The following is a 26,024-nucleotide window of genomic DNA, read 5'->3' as shown; positions in this document are numbered from 1 at the left end:
ATTTCTTCTACATGTCTTAGAGTTTTGACTTCACAAGAGGGTCAACCCGCGATGAGAATTCCAATAAAAGAGAACTCTAGGGGTTACAAATTTCTCATTCGATTGAATATAAGAAATTATCTAAAGTGACCTCAGATTGTGAAGATATTTTCTTAAAAGGAAATTAGAAACTTCACTTTATTCTCCCTTAGATCTTGAAGACCTCAAGTTCACACTTTGTGATGAAGGAGACTCCAACATCATGCCTTTGAAACTCCATTATGCCTGATGTTAGTGAACCCTACATGTTACAACAACAAGTTAAAGTTTGGGAAGATATGAGATGAGCATATTCAAAAGTTATGGACGCTGCCCTCTTCTAGGAGATCAAGACCACTCTTAGCGACTAAACAAGATAACATTTTTTTGTCATTGAATACTTCAATGTAATATTGATTTTTTGGTTTGAGTTAAATCACTATCAAAATCTCAAAATGAAATATATAAAGATGATATGGTTCTAAAACAATATGTAAAAAGATGAAGGATTTTTGAGTTTCCTGCAGGTTTTAATGTGGAATTTGATCAACTTCGCATACAAATCTTGGGCTAATAAATCATGCCCTTTCTTAATGAAGCCTCCTCCCTTGTGCGACTAAAGAAGGAAGGAATGCAATGTTAGAAACCTTTACCATACAAGGTTCAACTATGGAAACAACATAAACTTAAGGTGGATGACGAATGATACTAATCCTTCCCAAAGTATAGAGAAAAAATTCCATTATAAAGATAACTTGTGATGCAACTATTGCTAGAATGGATATACCAAAAAAATTGTTTGAAACTTCATGGAAACCCTCAATGTTGTGTTGGATTTTTAAAAAGTTAATCAAAATGATATGTTTATTCATAGAGACAATGTGTCATATACTCCAGAGAAATTGACATGGAACCTTCTCAACTCTCTAAAAATGCCATTTGGTCATTCTCTCTAGTGCAAAATAGTCAAGCTTTCAATTTTTGTGTTTTTATGCCAATGCATGGGTAATAGATTTAGGTGCCACTAACCACATAACAAACTCTACTAATATCTTCTAAACCTATCAACCATGTCGTAACTATAAAAAATCAAAGTTATAATGAATCATTAACCACTATTACGTAGTCGGGGAATAGACCTATTTTCTCTTCACTTACCCTCAACAATGTGTTGTATGATCCTCATATTGCTTTAAATCTTTTATCTGATCTTAAAACAACTCATGATCAAAAGTGCAAGGTGATAGTTTTTCACTAATCATTGTTTTTTTTTTGGATCTAACTATAGGGCAGATGCTTGATTAATCAAAAGAAAATGATGGAATATATACGTGAAGACAATAATGATTGTAAAAAGTATTCATCCTTCTCCTTTGCGTATTTTCTAATAAGTATATTCTTTGCGATCATCATTATTGCTTAGGACATCTATTTTTTAGAAGTGTAAGTTTAAGTTTTTATTGATCATTGTTTTTCTTTTTGGGACCTAATTATTGGGAGGATGATTGATACAATTAGAAAAAATGATGTGACATGTCTATTTGAAGAAAATAATGATTGTAACAATATTTCTTCTTTCTCCTTTATGTCCGTTTCTCCTTTATGTTTGTTTCTAATTGGGTCATCATTGTAGATTAGGACATCTACCTATTAAAAATTCTCAAACGTGTGTTTCCCTCATTATTAAAAAATTGTTGACATTGAAAATTTTCATTGTGAAACTTTTGAGATCGCTAAACATCATAGGATATCTTTTTTATTTCATGTTAATCCACATTGTTATTTCGGAACCTTCGTAAATCCTTAATATCATTGGAGTCAAAGGACTTGAAAAATTTATTGATCATTATTCTCGAATGACATGGGCATATCTCATCGAACAAAAATTTGATGTCACCAATGTTCTCTCAATCTGTCGTTATTGATAAAAAATTAATTTTGTATCTTTATTAAAAAAATCAGGATTGATAATACCGGGATTATTTTAACTAAATATTGTTCTCTTTTTCAACGAAGAAGACATTGTTCATCAATCCTTATCACGACACCCCACAATAAAATCGGGTGATTGAAAGAAAAATAACGTCTTCTTGAGGTTATTAGAACTCTTCTAAAATTAGGCCCCTAAAGGATATTTGGGATAAGTTATCCTAACTTGACATGTTTTATTAAGAGAGAATACATTAAAGAGCGATTGATTTAAAAATTCCTTTGAAATATCTTACTATTTTTTTTTTTTTTTACAAAACTTCATTAAAAATATTCAGTTTTATTATTTACGCATTCATAATAATGAGATAAATTTGACCCTATTTCATGTAAGTGTCTTTTTAGGTTATTTAACACTCAAAAGGTATACAAGGTTTCATTCAACCACAAAAAATTACTCATATCAATAGATGCCACGTTTAATGAAAAGCAACCTTTCTGTAAGAGACCTTTTTTTTGGGTGGGGTGGTTGGCAAATAGAAGATATAGGTTTAATGAAGTTGATATTTCTCATTGACTGTGCAAGGCTATAGGTTGATCCCGATAGGGTTTGTTCTATTTGATAAGAAGTGAGGGTACAATATTTCAAATACAAGGATTTTTAGAAATTTTAGTGTTTGATTTGTTAAAAAAAGGAATGAAAAGTAACGTTTTTGTGACTTCTAAATTCACTATATATTTCATCTTTGATATATTCAAAGCTTGTACTTTTTTGGCCAAATTTCAAATATTTGGCTATTGTTCGTTGCCACCGCCAGTCGTTAATCACTACCATTATTGGGCGTTAAACCACATTCATTTTGCTTCAAACCAAACAAAAGAAATAATCACCTGCATTTGTTTTACAATCATTCTAACAACTTCAAACATTTTCAATATATTGCATTTCTTTTGCACTATATTTTATTTTACTATGTATGTTTTTTTAGCAAAATAGAGAGCCCCTAAGATTAATACTCCCCTTACTAAACCACTTTATGTCTGTACAAGAAAGATAAAACCCATCTAAACTCTTCTGTAAGTTTAAGACTTGGAACCCATGCCAAGTAACCTTTCTACATATCCTAACAATGTTCTTTATTAGTCTATTGCCATGCAAAAAGATGCCGAACATTCCTTTTACCCCATAACTTTGTACATATTCTTTGAAAACTTCTCTCACATAAATATGTTACAATTATTAATACCTTTGACATTTTCCAAACCTTATCTGAGGCACTAGGAACCAAGAATTGGGAGGGAAAGCCATGAATAAAACAACAACAAGCCTTTATCCCACTATGTGGGGTCCGCTACATGAATCCTTTTTCTCCATTTTGTCATGTTAAGAGTCAAATTCTCATCTAAATCTAATAAAGAAAGGTCATTTTTAATATTTTTCTAACCAACTCTTTTTTAGGTTTACCTCTTCCTTTCTTAACATAAGTCAAATCTAATATATCTAGTTTCCTAACCGGGTCATCGGAAGGCCACAGTTTTATGTGACCAAACCATCTAAGACGATTAAAGCATGAATGAAATATGAAGAAAAAAAGGTTGTAGGATGGGAGCCTAGAAAGGGTTGGGAGCCTAGAAAGATATATAGCTATGTTAGTAATAAAATGATTTACCTAATTTTATGGAATGTATTATTAAGAAATATTTGCTCTAGCTGTAACAATCTGTTTTCTTTTCTCTTTGGCTACTAACTTTGGTAGTCCATGCAGCAAAATAATGGAAAGAATTCCTTTTTAAAGAATGTTTTTGGTGGATTCCCATTCCCCAATAGGATTCAACAACTATTTTAAGAAAATCAAATTTGCAAACTAAAAATTCATTGTATGAGTTGAATTAATTTCTAAGGCATGATTGGAATGATCGACATAAGTTATGAGTGAAACGGTATAAGCAAAACAATGAGATCATACTCTCTTTATGAAACATTAGCTTAAGTGAAAGCGCTGATTCTTATTAGTATATTTATGCTATAATTATTGCGGGTGATGATGATGAAAAAAAAAATGAATCACTCAAGAAAGATTTATTATAGAATTTGAGATCAAAGAACTCTGAAAAACTGTAATACTTCGTCGGCATAGAAGTGGCTCAATTAAAAAAAAGGAATACTTATCTCATAACCTAAATACTTCAAGGACTTATTTAGAGAAACAAATATGTCATGCCACAAGTTGTTTGAAAGTCTAATTGAACTAGGTCATAAAAATTGATATTGATGAAGGATTCTATTTAGAGAAACAAACATGTCATGCTACAAGTTGTTTGAAAGTCTAATTGAACTAGGTCATAAAAATTGATATTGATGAAGGATTCTATTTAGAGAAACACATATGCGATACCACAAGTTGTTTGAAAGTCTAATAGAACTTGGTCATAAAAATTGATATTGATGAAGGAATTAAAGGAAATAAAAGATTATGTCAAAGTTTTACTAATCTTTCTATCTCCTACTTGTCCAATATTGCATTTGTTGTAAAGCCTCGTAAGCCAATTCACATTTTATCATGTCCTTTGAATGTATAATAATGCTGGAAAGTATTTTTGGTTCTCTTGTTTTCTACAAAAAAAAGTTATAAGTTTGTGCGCATATTATATACATTTATCATACAATGAAAATAATAAGTACCATCGGACAACTTTTTTCTCACCTTTAAACTCTTTAAGAAATCTTCATCTGGCATAAGTCATACAAACTCTTGCATTCCTGGGTGAATTTATGGGCTTGAAAGAGTTGGGGGATGACAATGTGGGGTTGGAAGTCGTGATTGAATTTTTTTGGTTTTGAAATATTGAGGCTGAGGTGAGCAGATAAAGAACAACTAGGTGAAAGGATATGTAAACAATGTGACACGAGCAATAGTGTTGGCGAGGGGAGAGGCTTGGAGCAGAGGTTGAAGAAGGGTTTGACAACCAGATCAAGGAGGGTTCTTATTAATGCGATGGATGTTGAGAGGGAGATGTCACAAGGATGAGGGTTTCAGTAGTAGGAGAATGACAAGAAAGAATTGCAAAAAAAATTTCATTGATTCAAGCAAGTAATTTTTTTTGCTTGAAAAGCCTCTTTGGGGATATTTAAATTCCTTAAAATTTCACTTTGTATTTATTTTTTCTTCCACTAAGCATTAAATAAAATTAAGAGTATATTTGGGGCATTTTTTTGCTGTTTAGTCTTTCAGATTGCCACCGCACTATAATTTAAGGTACCACATTCTTGTTGCTATTCAAAAATTTATGTGGTGAAATAATTTTTACAATCATATTTGTTAATGTAGTAGTTGTAAGAGAAATGCTATTAACTTTTTCAAAAGTAAAATAATTATAATACTGACAACTAAAAAAATAGTTGCTATTCTAATTACAACTCTACAATTATATTATTGTTGTGGGCTAGAATATACGCGGCGATAGAGTTAGAGTCCTACGTCTTAGCGTTGCACAAATATTTAGCTCACACATAGAGGACAAGATTTTTTACGTGGAAAATCCTGGAAAAGGGGAAAACCACAGGGTCTGGCCTAGTTGAAAATGATTCAACTAGAATTCGAGTAAATTATAGTGAACTGAGTCGTCTTTGAGGGCATTCAGATTACAAATGTCAACTGTAAAATTGAAATATAGTGACAAATATAGATGATAGTCCGGCGTCACTTGGTGGTATGGCAGAACTCCAGGTGTCAGGTGGTGGTCCGGCTAAACTCAGGGCGTCAGGTGGTGGTCTGGCGGAACTCAGGACCTCAAGTGGTGGTCCAACAGAACTCTGGGCGTCAGGTAGTGGTCCGGTGGAACTCAGGGCGTCAGGTGGTGGTCCGGTGGAGCTCAAGGACTCAAGTGGTGGTCCGGCGGAACTCAGGGCTTCAAGTGGTGGTTTGACAGAGCTCAGGGTCTCAAGTGGTGGTCCGACGGAGCTCAGGGCCTTAAGTGGTGGTCCGTCTGAGCTTAGAGCCTCAAGTGGTGGTCCGGTGGAACTCCAGCGGTGGTGGAGGAGGTAAGGAGGCAAGAGCGATCTCCGATCTCTCTTTGTTCTCCTTAGGCTTAGGGGCCCCTTTTCAAGAGGAAAGATAGATTTTTTGGTGCATGACCTGTAAATACGATGGAAGATCAAGGGCAAATGGGAAGTGGTTTGATTGGACGACCGATGTTGAATCCCTTGATTGTAGACCGGTTGATTGACATTTGAATGTCTTAGTGATGTTAGAATTCAGTGATCTTGGGCTTGTTGGATTTGTCTCGTCAAGCCGCTCGATTCGACTATAAGCACGTCATGTTTAAAATCGTTTGGTAATCCAAATTGTGGTTCAAACCTTTCAATAGCCCCTCTGACCCTTGATTTGGACCCATTTGGGCTCGGATTGGGTTGAATTTGGTGTCGTTGGGTTTGTATTTTCGATACGTTCAATTCGACTGTAAGTTTGTTGAAATCAGAGTTCAGATGGTCCCAAATTTAATTTCAGAAGTTTTCGACTCGATTTTGCCTTGAGATTCGTGCCTGATCAGGATAATTTTTGGAGGATGTATGAGTTGTCTCCCTATTTTAAGATGTCGAAACTCCATGAGTTAAAAAATAAGTGCGATTTGAAATTCAAAACACTTTGATCTTTAGACGTAGAGGTCCGAAATTGCTCTAAAAGCATAAAAATTGAGTCTGATACGTCAAAAAATGGTTACATGATCCAAAAAACGTCTAATTTAGCTTTTTCGGGCCCAAATTTGGGCATGATGATGTGGTGATGACTTGTCACTAGATCGTGGTTTACGTGACATTGATACACAAGATTGTGGCTGGCATTGTGCTGATGTGGCGTAGACATGGTCATGACATGCAAAATGATGGTTGACGTTGCATCCATAAGCTTAAATGTTTTATTTAAAATAAAAAATAAAGATAATTACATCACTTCTACCTTGACGGATGAATGCAGAAGTTTTTGGATTTCTTGCCCAAAGTTCAGGGTTCGAATCACCCTGAAATTGAGGGTTTTTTTAAGTTGGATTGGATACGACACGCAGGATTGTGGTGCTGATGTGACACTAAAATGTAGGATTGGAGTTGACATGACACTGACACGCAAGATCAGGTCTAACGTGGCACCGATTGTAGATTTGGTATTGACGTGACAATGACAAGCAAAATGGATTACTGAGGTCACAGTGACACGCAGGACGAAATGATGACGTGGCAGCAACATGCAAGATGGATTGATGAGGTGACAGTGACACGTAGGACATATTAATGACGTGGCAGTGACACGCATGACATAATGTGTTGTGGTAGTGAAATGCAGGACGAATTGTTGACGTGACAGTGACACATGGGACAAATGGATGACGTTGCACCCATGATCTGTTAGGATGTGGCTAACATGGCCACGACACGAATGATCGTGGCTGACATGGACATGACACACAAGATCGTAATTGACATGACACCCTTAACTTGTTGGGTTGTGGCGACGACACACATGATCGTGGCTGACTTGGCTACGACACCCAGGATCGTTGCTGACGTGGCCACGACATGTAAGATCGTGGCTGATGTCGCACCCACGATCTATTGGATCATGACTGACATGGCCACTACATGCAGGATCGTGGCTGATTTTGCCATGACATTTAGTATCACAGCCGATGTGTTGCAGACGTGGCACTGACGTGACTAATGACGTGACACCCGAAATTTTAGCTGTAGTATAGTATATATAAATATATTTTTTTAAACTACCAAAAGGTCCTTACTGCAACTATAAATTGCCCCCCCTAGGCCTTCAAATTCATACATTCTCCCTCTCATCTCTTCTTATATTTGAGGCCTTCCCCTGGCCATGTATAGGCGGAATCCCCTGTGTCCAGGCCAGGGCTCCTCTTTGCAAGGAGGCTTCTCCCCATCTCCCTCTTACCCCCTTCAGTCCTCTTGCTATACAGAAGGCATTCCCCTGCCTTTGGATAGGTGGCATCCCTTGTCCAACTGCAGGGCCCCTCCCTATACAGGGGTAATGTCGGGTGATCACCTTCCTTCGAGAGATCCTTCGGTCAAGGTAGACCATATCGTCCCGCATGTCGATGAGCGGAGGCCAAACAAGGGAGCGAGTGCGGATGATGCAGCGTTCACCATCACGGGTGATTCTTTGATCGTTCTCCATAAGAAGTTTCACTTTTTGAACAATATGGTGACGTCGGTCTCTAAGAGGTTTGATCGGGCTGGCCTTTCTCCTCCCGGGCACCTGCCCGTTTGTGAGACCAGTTTGCGAACAGGGTTGCGCTTTTCACCTCATGCTGAGCTGATTGAGATTTTGGTGCGATGTGGGGTGAGTCTATCCCAATTTTCGTATAGGGCCATGTTAGTGATCATGGGACTGATTGCACTCTTTAGAGATCGAGGGGTCATTCTGACACCCGAACATCTTTCACGGATGGGCCGACTTACTAGTGATACGCAGGGGCGCGTAACATTTAGATTCAAATGATTGGACATGCGTACCCGGAATCCTTCGAAGAGCTGGGTCAGCGCATTTTTCTTTGTGAAAAATTACTGGGGTCTGATAAAGAAGTGGGGGGAAGATATATCTGTTAGCCCCTCTGCACGTTGGAGAAGAAGACATAATGAGGATCCTCAAGGTTCTCGACATCGAACATCTTTTATACGAGGTTCGTTATTTGAATAAATATATAGAAAGAGTTTTTGTTCAGGGTCGGCCTGTCATTTTATGCTGGGAGGTTTGATGCAAGGATGCTGAAGCCGTCTTCCAAGGTTCCCGAGTCCCCTGCCCCAGCTTCAAAGGTGGTTCCTAAACGACATACGAGATGTGAAGACCCACAAGTTTTGTTGAAGAAGAAGTTGGAGGGGGTTGCAACGAGTATAAGTTTGACTCCACGTGATTCTTCCCCCGCCAAGTTTTGTATCCCTAGGGATGTCTTGAGCAACCGGTGTATCGGACGCCGTAAAGCTGATGACTTGGTGGGTAATATCTTCCTGACGCTTCTTCTATTTTTTCCTTTTGGGATGACTTCTAACGCATATTTCTTCCTTATCTCAGCTGTCACTGTGCATGGATCTCGAGGTCGAGCTTACTGAGGTCTTGAACGAATGGACCAAAGAATTTGTGATGGTCAAATATCTTCAAGGAGAGTACAAGCGAAAGTACGATCATAAGACCAAAGAGGCAAAGGTATTGGAGGAGTTGTGCGAGTGCAAGACCGAGCTGATCAATATAGTGCACTATATCTCTTCAAAATCAACAGAAAGATCGACTTTAGATTGACCTGATGTAGGCACAAGCAATAATCACTCAGCTTCTGAAAGATCAAAAGGCTTCCGTAGAGAAGATAGCGGCGCTCGAGGCTGAGAATAATAAATCCCAAACTTTTATTACTGAGGAGGTTGCTTTGTTTGGCTTGGAAGTTTCGAGAGTTATTGAAGATTTCAAGAAATCTATAGCCTTCAAGTCTGTCATACAGGATCGCGTTCAGGAGGCATGTGATCACATTTATGATGTAGAGGTGAAGACTTTGGAGCAGCAGTGCATCGACGAGGGATTTATTCAGAGCTTTTTGAAGGGAGTTCGTTTGGTACAGCGAAAGATCGGAGTTGAAGTTGAAGGGTTGACCCCCAGCCAGGCTTCATATGTCTCTCTTTTAGATTCAGATGATGATGAGATAGAAAGTGAGCTGCAGAAGGCTTTTGCCCTTGAGGATGATACTGATATTGTAGACATTGAATTGTGTTATTTTTATTTTATACTAACAATTACTAAGAAAGAAAAAGTGATACAACTAGTATAAAATAAAAAGAACACTACTCAATGTTTATAATCTCAGTATCATCCTCAAGGGTAAAAGCCTAATGCAGCTCGCTTTTTATCTCATCACCATCCGAATTTGAAGAAGAGTTATCTGAAGCCTGGCTGGGGGTCAACCCTTTAACTTCAACTTCGACCTTCCGCTGTACCAGACGAACTCCCTTCAAGAAGCCCCGGATGAATATCTAGTCGATGCATTGCTGCTCCAAAGCCTTCACCTCTACATCATAAATGTGATCATGTGCCACCTGAATGTGATCTTGGATGACAGTCTTGAAGGCTATATATTTCTTAAAATTTTCAATAACTCTCGAAGATTCCAAGCCAGACAAAGCAGCCTCCTCAACAATAAGAGTCTTAGATTTATTATTCTTCGTCTTGAGCGCCGCTATCTTTTCTACTGAAGCTTTTTGATCCTTTAGAAGCTGTGTGATTATTGCTTGTGCCTCCACCAGGTCAATCTGAAGTCGATCTATCTGTTGATTTTAAAGAGACATGGAGTGCACTATGTTGGCCAACTGGGTCAAGCACTCGCACAACTTCTCCAATACCTTTGCCTCTTTGGTCTTATGATCGTACTTCCGCTTGTACTCTCATTGAAGATATTTGACCTTCACAAATTCGTTGTTCCATTCGTTTAAGGCCTTAGTAAGCTCGACCTCGAGCTCCATGCGTCGTGACAGCTGAAATAAAGAAGAAAGGTGCGTTAGAAGCCATCCCAGAAGGAAAAAATAGAAAAAAACATTAGGAAGGTACTATCTACCAAGTCATCAGCTTTGCGGCGTCCGATACACTAGTGGCTCAAGACACCCAAGGGATAAGAAACTTGACTGGGAAGAATCAAGTGGAGTCTTGTTTATACTCGTCGCAACCCTCTCCAGCTTCTTTAACAAAACTTGGGGGTCTCCACCTCTCGCCTGTCGTTTAGGAACTATCTTTGAAGCTAGGGCAGGGGGCTCGGGAACCTTGGAAGACGGCTTCAGCATCCTTGCATGAGATCTCCAAGCTTGAAATGACAATTCGACCTTGAACAAAAACTATTTTTCTATATATTTATTCAAGTAACGAATTTCATATAGAAGATGTTCGATGTCGGGAACCTTGAGGATCCTCATTATATCTTCTTCTCCGACGTGCAGAGGGGCTGGCAGATCCCTCATCTTCTCCCACTTCTCTATCAGGCTCCAGTCATTTTTCACAAAGAAAAATGCGCTGTACCAGCTCTTCGAAGGATCCCGGGTACGCATGTCCAATCGTTTGGATGAATGTTAGGCGTCTCTGCTTATCAATAGTATGCCGGCCCATCCGTGAAAGATGTTCGGGTGTTAGAATGACTCATCTATCTCTAAAAAGTACAATCAGCCCCGTGATCATCGATATGGCTCTATATGAAAATTGGGATAGACTCACCCCACATCGCATCGAAATCTCGATCAGCTCAACAGGAGGTGAAAAGCACAATCATGCTCGCAAACTGGTCTCACAGACGAGCAGGTACCCGGGAGGAGGAAGGCCAACCAACTCGATCAAACCTCTTAGGGACCGCCGTCACCACATCATTCGGGAAGTGAAACTTCTTGTAAAGAACAATCAAAGAATCACCCGTGATGGTGGATGCTGCATCATCTGCCCTCGCTCATTTGTTTTGCCTCTGCTCACCAACATGCGGGATGATAGGGTCTCCCTTGACCTAAGGATCTCACGAAGGAAGGTGGTCACCCGACATTACCCCTGTATAGGGAGGGGCCCTGCAGTTGGACAAGGGATGCCACCTATCCAAAGGCAGGGGAACGCCTCTCGTATAGCAAAAAGAACTGAAGGGGGTAGGAGGGAGGGGGGAGAAACCTCCTTGCATAGAGGGGCCTTGGCTTGGACAGGGGATGTTGCCTGTACAGGGCCAGGGGAAGGCCTGAAATGTAAGAAGAGAGAAGAGGGAGGTGTGAATTTGAAGGCACAAGGGGGCTATTTATAGTTGTAGTAGGGGCATTTTGGTAATTTTAAATAAATAAATAAATTATATATATATATATATATATTACAATTAAAAAAAATCGTGTGCCATGTCATCAACCACGCCAACGCCACTTATGCACCACATCAGTTGCGATATTGCATGTCGTGGCTACGTCAGTCACGATCCTTCATGTCGTGGCCATGACCCCACAGATAGTGGGTGCCACATCAGCCCCGATCCTATGTGTCGTGGCCATGTCAGCCACGACCCAACAGGTCATGGGTGTCACGTCAGCCACCATCCTGGGTGTCGTGACCAAGTCAGCCATGATCTTACGCGTTGTGGCCATGTCAGCCACAACCCAACAAGTTATGAGTTTCACGTCATCAATCTGTCATGCGTGTCACTGCCACGTCATCAATCCGTCTTGCATGTCACTACCACAACACATTCCATCGTGTGTCACTGCCACATCATCAATCTATCTTGCGTGTCAGTGCCACATCATCAATACATCCTGCATGTTATTGTCACGCCAGCATTCGTCCTGTGTGTCACTCCACGTCAGTAATCTATCTTACATGTCGCTGTCACATTAGCAATCCGTCTTGCTTGTCACTGCCACATCAGTGCCAAACCTTCATATTAGTGCCATGTCAAACCTGATCCTGCGAGCCAGTGCCATGTCAGCTTCGATCTTAGATATCAGTGCCATGTCAGCGCCACAATCCTATGTGTCGTATCTAACCCGACTTAAAAAAACCCTCAACTTCAGCGTAATTTGAACCCTGGACCTTGGGCAAGAAATTCTAAAACTTCTCCACTCACCCGTCAAGGAAGAAGTGATGTAATTGTCTTTATTTTTTTTTTAAATTATAACTTTTAGGCTCATGGGTGCCACATCAGCCGCTATCCTGCATGTCATGACCATGTCCATGCCACGTAATCCACGATCATGTGTGTTATGACCACGTCAACGCCACATCAGCCACGATCCAGTACCACGTCAGCGCTTCATCATCATGCCCAAATTTGGGACCAAAAAAGCTAAATTAGATGTTTTTAAGGTCCCCAGAATTGTTTTCGATGTTTCAAATGCAATTTTGATGCTTTTAGAGCAATTCGGGACCTCTACGTCCAAGATCGGAGTGTTTTTGAATTTCAAATCACACTTATTTTTGAACTCCTGGATTTTCGACGTTCGAAAATAGGGGGGAATCTGATACATCCTTTAAAAAATATCCTGATCGGGCACAAATCTCAATGCAAAATCGAGTAGGAAACTTTCGAAATTAAAATTGGGACCATCCTAATTCTGATTTTAGAAAACTTACAGTCGAACTGAACGTTTTGAAAATACGAACCCAACGACACCAAGTTCGACCCAATCTGAGCCCGAATGGGTCCAAATCAAGGGTCAGAAGCGTTGTTGAAAGGTTCGAACCACAATTCGGATTACCAAACAGTTTCCAAACATGATGTGCTTATAGTTGAATCGAGCAGCTCGACGAGACGAATCCAACGAGCCCAAGATCACTGAATTTTGACATCACTAAGACATTCAAATGTCCATCAAACGGTCTACAATCAAGGGATTCAACATTGACCGTCCATGCAAACCACTCCCCATTTGTCCTTGATCTTCCACCTATTTATAGGCTATGCCACTCCAAGAAATATATAACTCCCTTTCCTCTTGAAAATGGATCTCTAAGCCTAAGGAGAAAAGAGAGATCGGAGATCGCTCTTGCTTCCTTGCCTCCTCGACCACCACTTAAGGCACTGAGTTCCGTCAGATCACCACTTGAGGCGCTGGGCTCCGCCTGACTGCCATTTGAGGCCCTGAGCTCCGCCGAACCACCACTTGAGGCCCTGTGCTCCGCTGGACCACCACTTGAGGCCTTGAGTTTTTCGGAGTACCACCTGAGGCCTTGAGTTCTATCAGACCACCACCTGACACCCTGAGTTCCTTTGGACCACCACCTGATGCCTTGAATTCTGTCGGACCACTACCTGACGCCTTGAGTTCTGCCGGACCACAACCTGATGTTGAGTTTCGCCGGACTACCACTTGACGCCCTGAGGTATGTAGTGACGCCGGATTATCATCCATGTTTGTCACTAAATTTCAACTTTATAGTTGACATTTGTAATTTGATCGCCCTGAAGGACGAGTTAGCCCGCTGTAATCTACTCTAATTCTAGTGGAATCATTTTCAACTGGGCTAAGCCTCGTGATTTTCCCCTTTCCAGGGTTTTTCACGTAAAAAATATTGTGTTCTCTATGTGTGAGCTGGATATCCGTGCAACACTAAATGACTATAACTCTATTGCCGCGTAAATTCTAGCCTGCAACAATTATAAACATTTGGAACCACCCCAAATGAATGCTAAAACTTAATGCAAACTTTTTTCCTTACACTAATAGTATAAAAAACAAAAAGTACCACTTAAGCATGTTATGACAAGTGAGATTTGGAAGTGTTATTTGGCGTTTATCTTAGTATTGTATTCTATTAGGTGGGCTTTGGAGGAATTATTTTGCTTTTGATTATTGTTGGTTTGTTATTAGGCCCATTGGTTCTCTACATATAATCTTCTCTTTGAAGAAGCTTTTGTTGTTTGGTACTGTTTTGGGCTGTAAGTTGGGTCTGAAATGGTTGCATTTGGTTTGCTGTCGGGCTTTTAATTGGGAAAATATAGTTGATTAGCTGGGATTATATATATGAAGATCTTTATGGCATTTGTCATATGTGATGCTTGCCTTTTCTCCTCTTTCAGCTTTTGGATGTTTTCACCTACGCAGATTTAGCTGGCTTATTTCTGCTCGAGTTGTGTATGTAATTGCTTGATAGTTTGCATGGCTCAAAAAGTCCATCTAGATCCTGATTTTGTTCTAAGGAATTATGTGATTATAAATGGTGAAATATTAAGACTTGTAATTTCAATTTTTAGCTTAATAAAATTTCACTATTTTCTTAAGCTTGTGTGCTAATTGAATTATTTGAGAGATGTACAAGTGCAACTACTAATTTGTGGGGATATCAACTAGATTGAGGCCTGATTTTTTTTTTCTTTGGTAATTTCTTATCTTGTTCTGTTTGATTTGTATAATTTGGTATTGTTTTTATTTATTTATTTTAGTTTGATTGATTTTAGTTGAATTAGCTACGATTGAATTTCTCAGTGTGCCATGAATCCTAAGTGAATCAGGATTTTTGCAGTTTCAAAATTTTTTGCTATATTCCTTTAAATTGTGGATTCTAAATTTTGATTGCTTGCTTTCCATTCATCACATTATTTAGTTGAGTTATGAATGCTAGACTCTAATACTTTTTATACAGCAATGTCGTTCTTGTCATAAATGTAAATGATGGATTGCTAGTTAGAGATGAAAATGGGCACGGAGCCTAGCATTTGATCCAAAGTTTTGAGGAGATAATGCTACTAATTTTGGGGCTATTTTGTTGAATGTTGGTCATATTATTGTCCAGATGTCAAAGTGATCATTAAATGCGGGAAAGAGGATGGGGAATAGAAATCAAGAGATGAGGATGGAGTGAGAACATGGAAATTTTTTTCTTTTGCCTATACTAGGCTTGGTTGGTTTCTATGCTCTTAATTTTTTTTTTGTTATGCCAGATTTGTGTTCCCTTAACCAGTGCAAGTTTGTTATTGGTACCAAGGTTTAAAATTGCGTAAATAAGTCTCAAGGTATTTTTCGTCCGTGAGGCGAGGCGTAAGCCTCGAGGCGGTGTGAGGCGTAAGCCTCATAGACGAAGAATTGCTTAAATGCGAATTTAAGTATTCTAGCAGGTAAATAACAGTAAGAGTCTATGATACAATAAAAAAATATAAATGAGAAGTGAACTTAGTGGAAAACAATAAAATAGATGCAATATATGCTTCTCATAACATAATTCAAAGTACAAAACTACAAATTGAAGTCTATCATAACTCTCAAAGTACAAATAAGAAAGAACATCTAAAATCCAATCATGTCCCATCACTAAATGGGTAATCAGTGGAGACATCTTCATCTCCAATTGTGTCTATGAATGCCAAATCTTCATCATCTTCAATCTTACCAACTTTTCTCTTCCCTGTTCAATAAGAATGATTAGTGTGCTGTTAATTACATATATTTTAAATGTAATAGCACATAAGAAATTGTGAGATATCTTTGTTTCCTTGTTATTGCGCAATTGCGCCTCTAAGGTGCGCCTCAGGTTCTATGAGGCGTACGCCTCTCTTGGTCCCATAATTGCTTAAGCAATAAGGCAACTGGGGGTGAAATTGTGCAAAGGCGAGCATCTAATTGCGCAATTTTAAACTATCATTGGTACCTATCTTTATATTTCTCTTAATGAATGCAAAGTTCAATTGATTTACCCACATTTAAAAATGAGTAGTTATTGGTTCACCGCCTTTAGTTAGGAAAAAATCATTTTTTTATTTGAAAGTACTTACCATGAATGAGTATGATGAATACAAAGTATGAATAAACAAATCATGCTCTACAAGAAGATATGAAAATTTATGCCATTATCAGGTCCAAGTCCTGGATGAGAAAAGTAGAGGTTTCCGTTTGGCAGTCGACAACTAGTAAAAATTATTGAATAATTATGACATGAATCCTTTAATACATTATGTTAATGCTAGGACAGTTCCTAAAAGTGACGCGTTGTATGACCTTAATACAACGAGAAGTGTGTAAGGGCCATTGCACTGGTGCCTGGGTGTAATGTTAAATAGATAAGGGTTTTCATATCATGGACGGATTTGGGTAAAGAAGCTAGTCCGTGAAACTAAATTAGGATATGAACTTTTAATTGAATTAATATATATTATGATTTATAAGAAGATAAGTATTATATGCATTTAGAAAACTAAGTGGTTGGAGAGAAGGCTAAAGAGATTGATAGGTTGGGATTTAAAGTATGGTATTCTGGTAGGAATCATATTAGAAATGGTGTAGGTGTGATTATAAATAAGAGTTTGAAGGATAATGTTGTAAAAATTGATAGAATTGGATATATAATTATAGTTTTAAAAATTGTTGTTGATGTTAAGATTATTAATATTATAAGTGCTTATGCTTCTCAAGTATGTTTGGATGTGTTCAAAATTAAAATTTTAGAATGACTCGAAAAAATAATACAAAAGATATCTATTGAAAAAAGAGTTTTCTTTGGAGGTGATTTAAATGGACATATTGGTAAAGAGGTGTATTTTAAAAGTATTCTTGGTAGCTATGGATTTGGAGCAACTAATGAAGGTGGTAAAATCTTATGATTTTAAAATTTCTAATATGTTATTTAAGAAAAGAGATAAGCATCTCATTATTTATAAGAATGAATATTGTAAAACTAATATATATTATTTTTTCTTTTAAGGAAAATAGATTGTTTAGATTGCAAAGATTATAAAGTTATTCAAAGTGAAAGTTTATGCACCAACATAGTTTATTAGTTCTGAATTTTAAGATGACGGGGAAGAATATAATAAATAATGTAAAGCGTTGTGCTAACATTTAAAGAAAAGTTAACAAAAAAAATTTTTGAGAGTAAGATTCTAGATCTTAAAATCTTGTATGTGCATGAGGAAGCTAATGTTATGTAGGAAAAAATAGCTAGTGATATGAATAATATTGTGAGAGATGTGCTTGGAGCATCAAAAAGAAAAATTTATAATAGTAAAAATAGTTGGTGGTAGAATTAAAATCTGCAAGAAAAGATAAAAAATAAGAAGCTATATTATAAAAATTGATTTAGATGTAAAAACTCTAATAATTGAGTAAGTTATACATAGATTTGTAAAGATTCTAAGAAAATAATATGGGATGCAAAAAATTTAGTTTTTAATGATTTATAAAATATATTAGATGCTGAGTAGGGTGAAAAATATATGTATAAGTTAGCCAATTAAAGGGATAGGAGTAGTAGTGATTTAGTTTAAGTGAAATGCATTAAGGATGAAGATTAAAAAAATATTTTATTTGAGGAATATATTCAACAAAGGTGGATGAGATATTTTGCTAAACTTTTCTATAAAGATTGTGAGAATATTATTGACGATAGTGATCTTGGCACCATAAATAAAAATAAAGTTTTTTATTTTTATTAGCATATCAGTAAAATCAAAGTTAGAGAGGCTTTAAAGAAAATAAAGTGTGGAAAAAGCTGTTGGACCTAATGACATTCCTATAGAGGTGTGAAAATGTTTAGGAGCTGGAATTTCTTGGCTTGACAAAATTTTTAATATTAATTTGAAGACTAAAAAGATGTCACATGAGTGCAGAATGAGTGTATTGATTTCTATCTTTAATAGTAAATGTGATGCAGAAGATTGTGCGAATTATAGAAGAATTAAGTTAATGTGTTATACTTTAAAATAATGGGAGAAAGATATGGAGCATAGGTTATGATGTGATATGAATGTTCCTCAAAATCAATTTGAATTCATGTCGAGTAGGTCTACTATGGAAGCTATACATTTATTGAGAGGGTTGATGGAGAAGTATAGAGAGAATAAAGAGGATCTACATATGATATTTATTGATTTAGAGAAAACATATGATAAAGTTCCAAAAAAAGTGTTACGTAGAGCTCTAGAAAAGAAAGGGGTTAATAATGTTTATATTCAAGTCATTAAAGACTGTATGCAGGAGTTGTTACTTGTGCCCAAACACAAGGTGGTTTGACCAAGTATTTATTTACTCAAATTCCTTAATTCCAAGCACAAATATATTACTAATCAGCTACATGATGAATCCACTAATCACCATATGCTGACCATCAATATACATTTGACCATGTTTTAGTTCTAACAACAATTTTTTGACTTGTCCTTATTTTCATTGGTTAAAGTGGAGAAATGCATCGGGCTTGTTGTGTGATAGAAAAGTCCTCAAACTTAAAGAAAAATTATATAAGATGATGGTGAGATCTGCAATGCTTTATGGTGCATAATGCTGTCCATTAAAGAGACTTATAATATTAAGTCAAGTGTTGTAGAGATGAGGATACTCAGGTGGATGAGTGGCTTTACTCACAGAGACAGGATATGAAACGAGCATATATGTGAAAAGGTTGGAGTAGCTCCAATGGAAGTAAGATTAGAGAGAGTCGCCTTAGATGGTTTGGTACATAAAATGACGGCTTTCCGATTACTCAGTTAGGAGAAATATGTATTAGATTTGGCTTATGTTAAGAAAGTCAGGTAGATTTAAAAAGACTTGGTTATAAAATATTAGAAATGATATTTCTTCATGAGACTTAAATTAGAATTTGACTCTTAACATGACACAATGGAGAAAAAGGATTCATGTAGCTGACTCCATGTAGTGGGATAAAAGCTTGTTGTTGTTGTATAATCTACATCCGTGGGATGTGGGAGACAATTGATTCAATATCAAGAAGTCATATTGGCATATAAGCAAATATGTCACCAATAATTATTCTCATTGACAACTAAGTACATCCAATGTTATTACGAAGGGAAGACCCAAATCTTTTAAACTGACCCAACCCTTAAGCACACCCAACTCTTCTTTCCATTCTTTTATTTATGGAGTTTTAAGTAGATGAACATTTGAAACAAAATTTGTTTTAGATTTTTATTTAAAGCTAATCATAATTTTAATACTTATTCTTGTATAAAACAATGGATAGTTTGTATTTATCATAAAACTATCAATTATGAATTTTTTACTTATCTTGATAATGCTATTGCAACAAAATCTAAGCATTCTTCCTCTTGATTTAATATTATGGCATTATGTATTGGCTCTTATTTCTTAGGTTTTTATTTATGCAAAACACTAAGATACCGCCTAACAGAATGAGCACTACTTGTTCTCACAAATCCTAGATGACACGAGAACTTAACACGTGCAAGAGACCTCTTAATTATATTTGTTGGACATCGAAGTTGATTTAATGATAAAAGAGATTTTACCATACATAAATCTTTTTACCATTGAAGTGTTTGTCCTTTTATCATTGATGCTGCAATGGTATGACTTGTCATATATACGACCTATGCAATATGAGTTGGAGCCACCCGATGATGGGTTTCTGCTTGACTTGTGGCTCCTTTGTTTTGAACTGGAATTGCAACTATGAAATTAACCTTTTTGTTTGCTCAAGTCACTGTGCTTCAACATAGAAGATGAAACTGAAGCACAAGGTCCCCTGACAACCAGCTTCTTAATTGATGAAGGACCCTTAAAGATATCGGTCTTTTCTTTAGATTTGGTGCAAGCTTGCGTTTTGTTGATATCCTAGTTATTAACAATCATGCATCTTCAACTTAATCACGTTAAAATTAGAATATACTCTTGCACACCTCACCGCACAGGATTTCCTATATAAATAGTCTCTAACATATAGCTCATTAGCAAAAAATAATTTCTTGTTAGGACATATACATTTTGTTTGGGTTGAAAGAAAGTGAATGACAACAAGTGATATCTCAATCATTTGTTAGCTGATTATGAATTTGCAGCCATTTATATGAGCTTTTCAACCATATTTTCCATTTATTCGCTCAAATTCCTTAATTCCAAACACAAATGTATTACTAATAAGCTACACGCTGAATCCATTAATCACCATATGATCATCAAAACACCTCAATATGCATTTAACCATGTTTTAGTTCTAACAACAATTTTTTGACTTGTTCTTATTATCATTGGTAGCATCTCCTTTCTATTTAAAGCTTGATAATCTCTCTTAATTGACATTTTTTGCAATAAAAATATGCTAATTCCTTGTACATATAATGAGACTTAAGTTGTCGTGATTGGAGTTAGAACCTTCTTAAAAAATCCTCCACAATCCAACATTCCCTAGCATTCAAATCATTATGAAGTGAATTCTTTACATCCCTCTAAGCTAATTGTATTTTTGTTAAATAATATGGTGTCAGGAAAATGCTTATAAAAAGGAGATAAAGAACATAAGAGTAACAATGCTTTATTTTCAGTAATAATGAAATAAAACACTTTAACATATGATTTAATGAGTAACTCTTTTCATGCAAAGCAAGCATAATCTTTGCTACCAACAAATTTGTTTGATAGGTTTTTATCTTGAGCTACAATCCCTTCATAGTTGTATCCTTCTACATCTTATAGATTGCATTGTCAAGGTAGTATTTTTTTCATCTCTCTTTAATCTTAACGTATAGTCTGACATATGTGATTGCTCCATAAATGCTTTCATTTGTCCCTATATGATTAACATAATTTGTGTCTTGATCCTCTAAAACCTAAAATTTGTTGAGCCATCAAACTTTTTAGTCTCATACTTGGTCGTTGTTTTATTCATCATAAGGATTGGATATCAGTTTTTAGAGAAAAACCTACTTGTTGATGTAAACCCATCTACCAATAACAAATATAATGAACATAAAGTAATAGTACACAGACCAAGCATCATACAAAGATACCAAGATTTATGTAATTTGTCAAAAAAAAAAAAAAGATTTATTTAATTTTTAAAAAAAAAAAAAAAAAAAAATCCTTGGAGAACAAATCAATCAAACTATCAAGTAGTCACGTAAATTAAGCAGTCACGTAAATTTACAAACAAATAAGGTAGGAGAACATTCTTTCTCATGCTCAAGAAAATCAAATATCGCTTAGTAGAGAAGCTTCAAATTTCTCAAACCAAGCTAAACAAATAGGAAAATTATAGAATATTTGGTAGAAATATAAGATCCACATAGAGATTTAATAAAATATAAAGAGCTTGGTTATATAAGATCTCTTCTTTGATGCTCCTTGAAGGTAGTGCCACACAAGTTTTATCTCTGTTCATCTCTTGTTGTTTTGCTTCTTATATTCTTATGGTAGTTGGTACATCCCAACTTTTTTTTTTTGGTTACATCCCAACTTTTTCCTTCTTTTTATGGGAGTTTAAAGACATGAAAAATTTAATTAAAATCGGGTTTTATTTTTGTTTTGAATTTAACTTGTAAAAATAAAGTTTTAAGCCTTGTATTTATCCTGAAATTATCTATTTCGATTTCTTTTCTTATTTCGTAGCAATCTTGATTGATATGAGCCATGCATTTGAAAGATAATTCAAGTAAACAATTTAGACTATGCTTTACTTCAATATGGGGATGACCGCTGGATATTTTAGAAGTACTTATTATTATTTGGAATATGCAGTGTATAAGAGATCTAAATGAAAACTATATGAAGAAGATGGCAACCATTAGGGGTATTCAGGCAAGACACTGGGAAGATTTTCTCCAATTCAGCCAGAAAAGGCCGCAACAGTTTAGCGTCCAGAATGCTTATGGCCAACCTGCTCATCCTGATTATGATCAATCCTCTAGGAATCTTCCTTATGGAGGACCTATGGATTCAAGAAGCAGATATGGCTACCCTGGTGAGAATTATCAAGCTCCCAGACCCCATGAAGCATATGGTGAGTTTCAGCATCAGCGACGTGATGATTTTGGTGCGACACATTGGCGATATTGATCCTGCTAAATATGGAGGTGAGTCAATCTATGCCCTTTAGTCATCTAATTTACTCGGACTTCGTTTCGGATGGTTTTTTTGCTTCTTAAAGCAGCTTTCAAGTACAAAAATTTGAACTTTTGGACTAGAAAGTTGTTTTAAGAATCAGTAAAAAAGCTGTCCTAAACGAACGTTAATCAATGAAGCGCCATGGCTCCTTGTATGAGAGATCTAAAACTGATATGAAATATTGAAGGTCAGGGATGCTGGCAGTGTTTAAATATATGGAATGTAGCTCCTGTTCTTGATATCCTAAATCGAATTATTTTCTGTACTAAGGAAGTCAGATCACCTGGAGATTTTCTTGCCCGTGCAGGTGCGCCAAGTTTCAGATGGTTTGGTTTGTTTAGATGAAAATGCCTTTAAGATGGAATCGTCATGAATACTTATGTGAAACTTTCTATGGTGTTCTTCCATTTCTAACTATCAAACTGTTTAAAGTTTGCTCTTTTAGCTTATTTACTTTTCGTCTCAAATGTTTTTTGCATGTAATATGTTCTTCATTTCTCTTGCTAATGAAGGCCCTCAATCAAGTAGATGCTGGGTTTTTTAATCATTTGCTTTCAAATTTTCTGCTAACTGGATATCTGAATCCCCTTCGGTCCACCAAATCACTGATATTGTGATTGTGATTTTGGATCTATTGTTGAGTCTAATTGTTTTTAGTACTACTAAGCTATTTATAATGATTTTTAATGAATTGAAGAGAATTTTTCTCAGCAATGAATGCTAATCTGTTTAATTATATTTTATAATGTTTAATCATATATTTTGTTTTTCTAATAAAATTCTGGGAGGAACATTTGTATTGATTAATATATTTGTAATTATTCTACTAGGATTTGATTTTTTTTTTTCAATGAGATCAGATTCTTATAGTAAAAAAGTTATTTGATATTTTTAAGCCAAATAGAATTTTTTTTTAAAAAGTAGATTTGAGTTTAATATATATATTCAAACATCTTCATCTATTTCTATATCTTTGTTTTAAAAGTTTTGAGCTCACTCAAAATTGATTCCGAGTTACTCTAGAGTAGGATTAATTATTCTATGCGGACGTCGAATGTTAGTAGAGATTTTGCGGTACTGCTGATTTTGTACTCCAAATGGTGTTTTGCGTTTGGCCCTATGTGAGAATAATTTCTCCTAGAGTAGAGATTTTGAGATGAATTGATTTGGAGTAAAATTGAGTTGAATTATTTTGATAGTTTTTTTTACTTATAAAATTAATTTTGTACTATACTTTTTTAAAAAATAATAAAAAATAGTTGGTAAAAACCATCTCAAAGGAAACTTTAGCTTAAATTTTCATTGTCATCACCAAGCAAAATTGAACAAGAATTAGTGTGGTGGTTGTCACTCATCTTAGTCAGTTGATTGATAGTTTTTGGCCTCATTTCATGATAGAATTTTTGTAAAATTTTGGTGAGAAACGATTGTTTCAAAATTTTCTTTTTCTAAAAGGAGACGCAAAAATAAAAAACTTGGAAAAATTGATAAGATAATGGAGATTTGAAAATTGTATTTTAAAGTTATGCATTCAAACACCAACTAATTAACATAAATTGAAAAAAAGGTACTAATTAAGCCGTCTCAAACGAGGCCTTAATTATCAATTAATAGGTTTCGACTTTAAATATTACATTCATACTCTATTAATTGGCCTAAGTATTCTAGGTGTGAATCATTCTCTTCCCCAATTAACCAAATAGCTTTATAATCTTAAATTAATGGCTTAAAAATAATCAAGATTTGATTTCTTCCCTTCAATCCCATCAAAGTTGATCATTAGGCTACTCTAATATCTTCACATATACTAAGTATGTTATCATCTTCCCAAATTCTTTATCTTGTACCTTTTTTTTTTTTAATATTTGAAAGTAATAATAAGAAGAGGAGGATTGGTGGTGTGCTCGATAAAGGTTCCTCATATAAATAAAGATAAAAAAAATAAAGTGCATCAAAGTCTAACTAATGAAGGCCCGATTCAGATGATGTGAAGCAAAGGGTTAAAGTGTTATCTAAAATGACGCCAAGGAGGGCACTAGGATGACTGGACGCAGAGAAACGTCCGGTCGGAGGTCAAATCCCGCCAAAAAACGAGTTGTACTGAGCAAATACCGAGCAATACCAAACAATAATGAGGAATACCATCATTTGAAGACCCAATACCGAGTTATATCGAGCTAAACCAAGAAATACCGAGTTATACAAAAATTGTATCGAGTTTTTCCTAGAAAAACTTGGTACAACTCGGTATTTCTCGGTACAGCTCGGTATTGGTCTTCAAAGAGCGGTATTCCTCGTTTATATCAAATAATACCTAGTTGTACCAAGCAAATACCGAATTTTTTGGCGGAATTTTGCCTCCAACCGGACGTTCCTCTACGTCCTTACACCGGACCTAATAAAAATTTTGCATGGTAAGTCAACTTATTTGTTTTCCTTTTTTTATTTTTTCGCAAAATGAGCACATAGAATGTATGCTCTACGAGTTCCAATGCAACTTATTTATTATTAAGCGACTTAAATATAATATGAATAAATAATAGCATATTAGTTCATTTAAAAGGCCCTTTCAAGGTTTAACACTTTAAAAATATTTTAATAGCTATGTAAATTATAAAAAAACATAGTTAGGCTTCTTTTGAGACTCCTTTTAATCACTATTTTTTTTACTCTTTTAAAATATTAAGTTTCATTTGGGACTGCTTTTTTACTGCTTCTCAAAAAAAATTTCTTATATAAAAATTTTAATTTTTATATTAAAAAACTAATTTAATAAGTAAAAAAAACAGTTAAAACAAAATCCTAAAAAATAGTAAGAAAACAGTCTCAAATGAAGCAAATTATTAGGTTTTTTCGTCCGGATTCAATGCACTTTTAGTTTGCTTTTGATGTATCTTTGAAAAAGAATAGCTAATACACATTTTTATTTGCATTTAACTGCTTTTTTGTTTAGTATTTGCAAAAATAGAGCAAAAGCGCAACAAATATCTTACTCATTGAGTATTTGCTACCCTTTTGTTGTGCTTTTGCCGAGCTTTTCAAATACTCAATAAAAGAGCAAATAAAAGAGCAACAAAAGAAAAGCTAATATGCAATTAAAAATGTATATTAGCTGCTCTTTTTAAAAAATATATCAAAAGCGTATTAAAAGCGCTCTAAAAACGCATGAAATCCGGACGAAAAATTAGGCCTCGTGATCGGACATAATAATTTGCCCTCAAATGAAGGCTTAGAGCTTCATCACCGATTCCATGAATCAATATGTCAACTTAAAATAAACAAAGTTGTTAAAACAAAGTTTTTTTTTTTAAATATCATATATGAACACATGCATATCCTATTGAAATGGCGGTGTTTTCTTTATTGCAAAAGACGGTTTCAAGGAAACAACATCCCTATATTTAAAAAAGAAAACTTCAAAAACTAAATAGCCCAATCGAAGTGGCCCTACCACAACTTTGCAGGGAACGAAATTCTCTACCAAATCAACAAAATACAGATTCAAACACTCACCTTATATATTATTGTCCTATGCCCAAACCATTCAAACGCTTCAAATCAATAAATCCCATCATTAGAGAGAACCAAATAACTTCTTATGTGCATCTTTGTAAAGAAAAGTTTAGTATTTTACAGTCAGTAAAAAGCCAAAAAGCCAGCTTTCAATGACATGGAGGCACAGTAAGAGCTCTGACAAGAACAACAAGTACAGAAACATATCGTA

At 35.8% G+C, this 26,024-nt stretch overlaps 1 protein-coding gene across 7 annotated transcripts in view; it reads left to right on the top strand.

The window, feature by feature from the left end:
- Positions 1-22,844, top strand: part of LOC110106142 — a 28,465-nt gene extending 5,621 nt beyond the window's left edge. For 2 of the 7 annotated variants that reach the window (XM_020835914.2, XM_020835909.2), the window contains one exon: positions 21,935-22,844. In XM_020835914.2, the coding sequence (XP_020691573.1) occupies positions 21,935-22,252 (318 nt within the window). In that variant the 3' untranslated portion in view covers positions 22,253-22,844. The remainder of the gene's footprint in view (positions 1-21,934) is intronic. The other 5 variants (XM_020835913.2, XM_020835911.2, XM_020835910.2 and 2 more) reach the window with 5 other exon arrangements.
- The last annotated feature ends 3,180 nt before the right edge of the window (positions 22,845-26,024 follow it).

This window comes from Dendrobium catenatum, unplaced genomic scaffold (assembly GCF_001605985.2).
Source record: "Dendrobium catenatum unplaced genomic scaffold, ASM160598v2 fragScaff_scaffold_621, whole genome shotgun sequence".
In the NCBI taxonomy this organism is placed as follows: domain Eukaryota; kingdom Viridiplantae; phylum Streptophyta; class Magnoliopsida; order Asparagales; family Orchidaceae; genus Dendrobium; species Dendrobium catenatum.
Note: the sequence above shows the minus strand (reverse complement) of the source record. Positions and strands in the feature narration are given on the sequence as shown.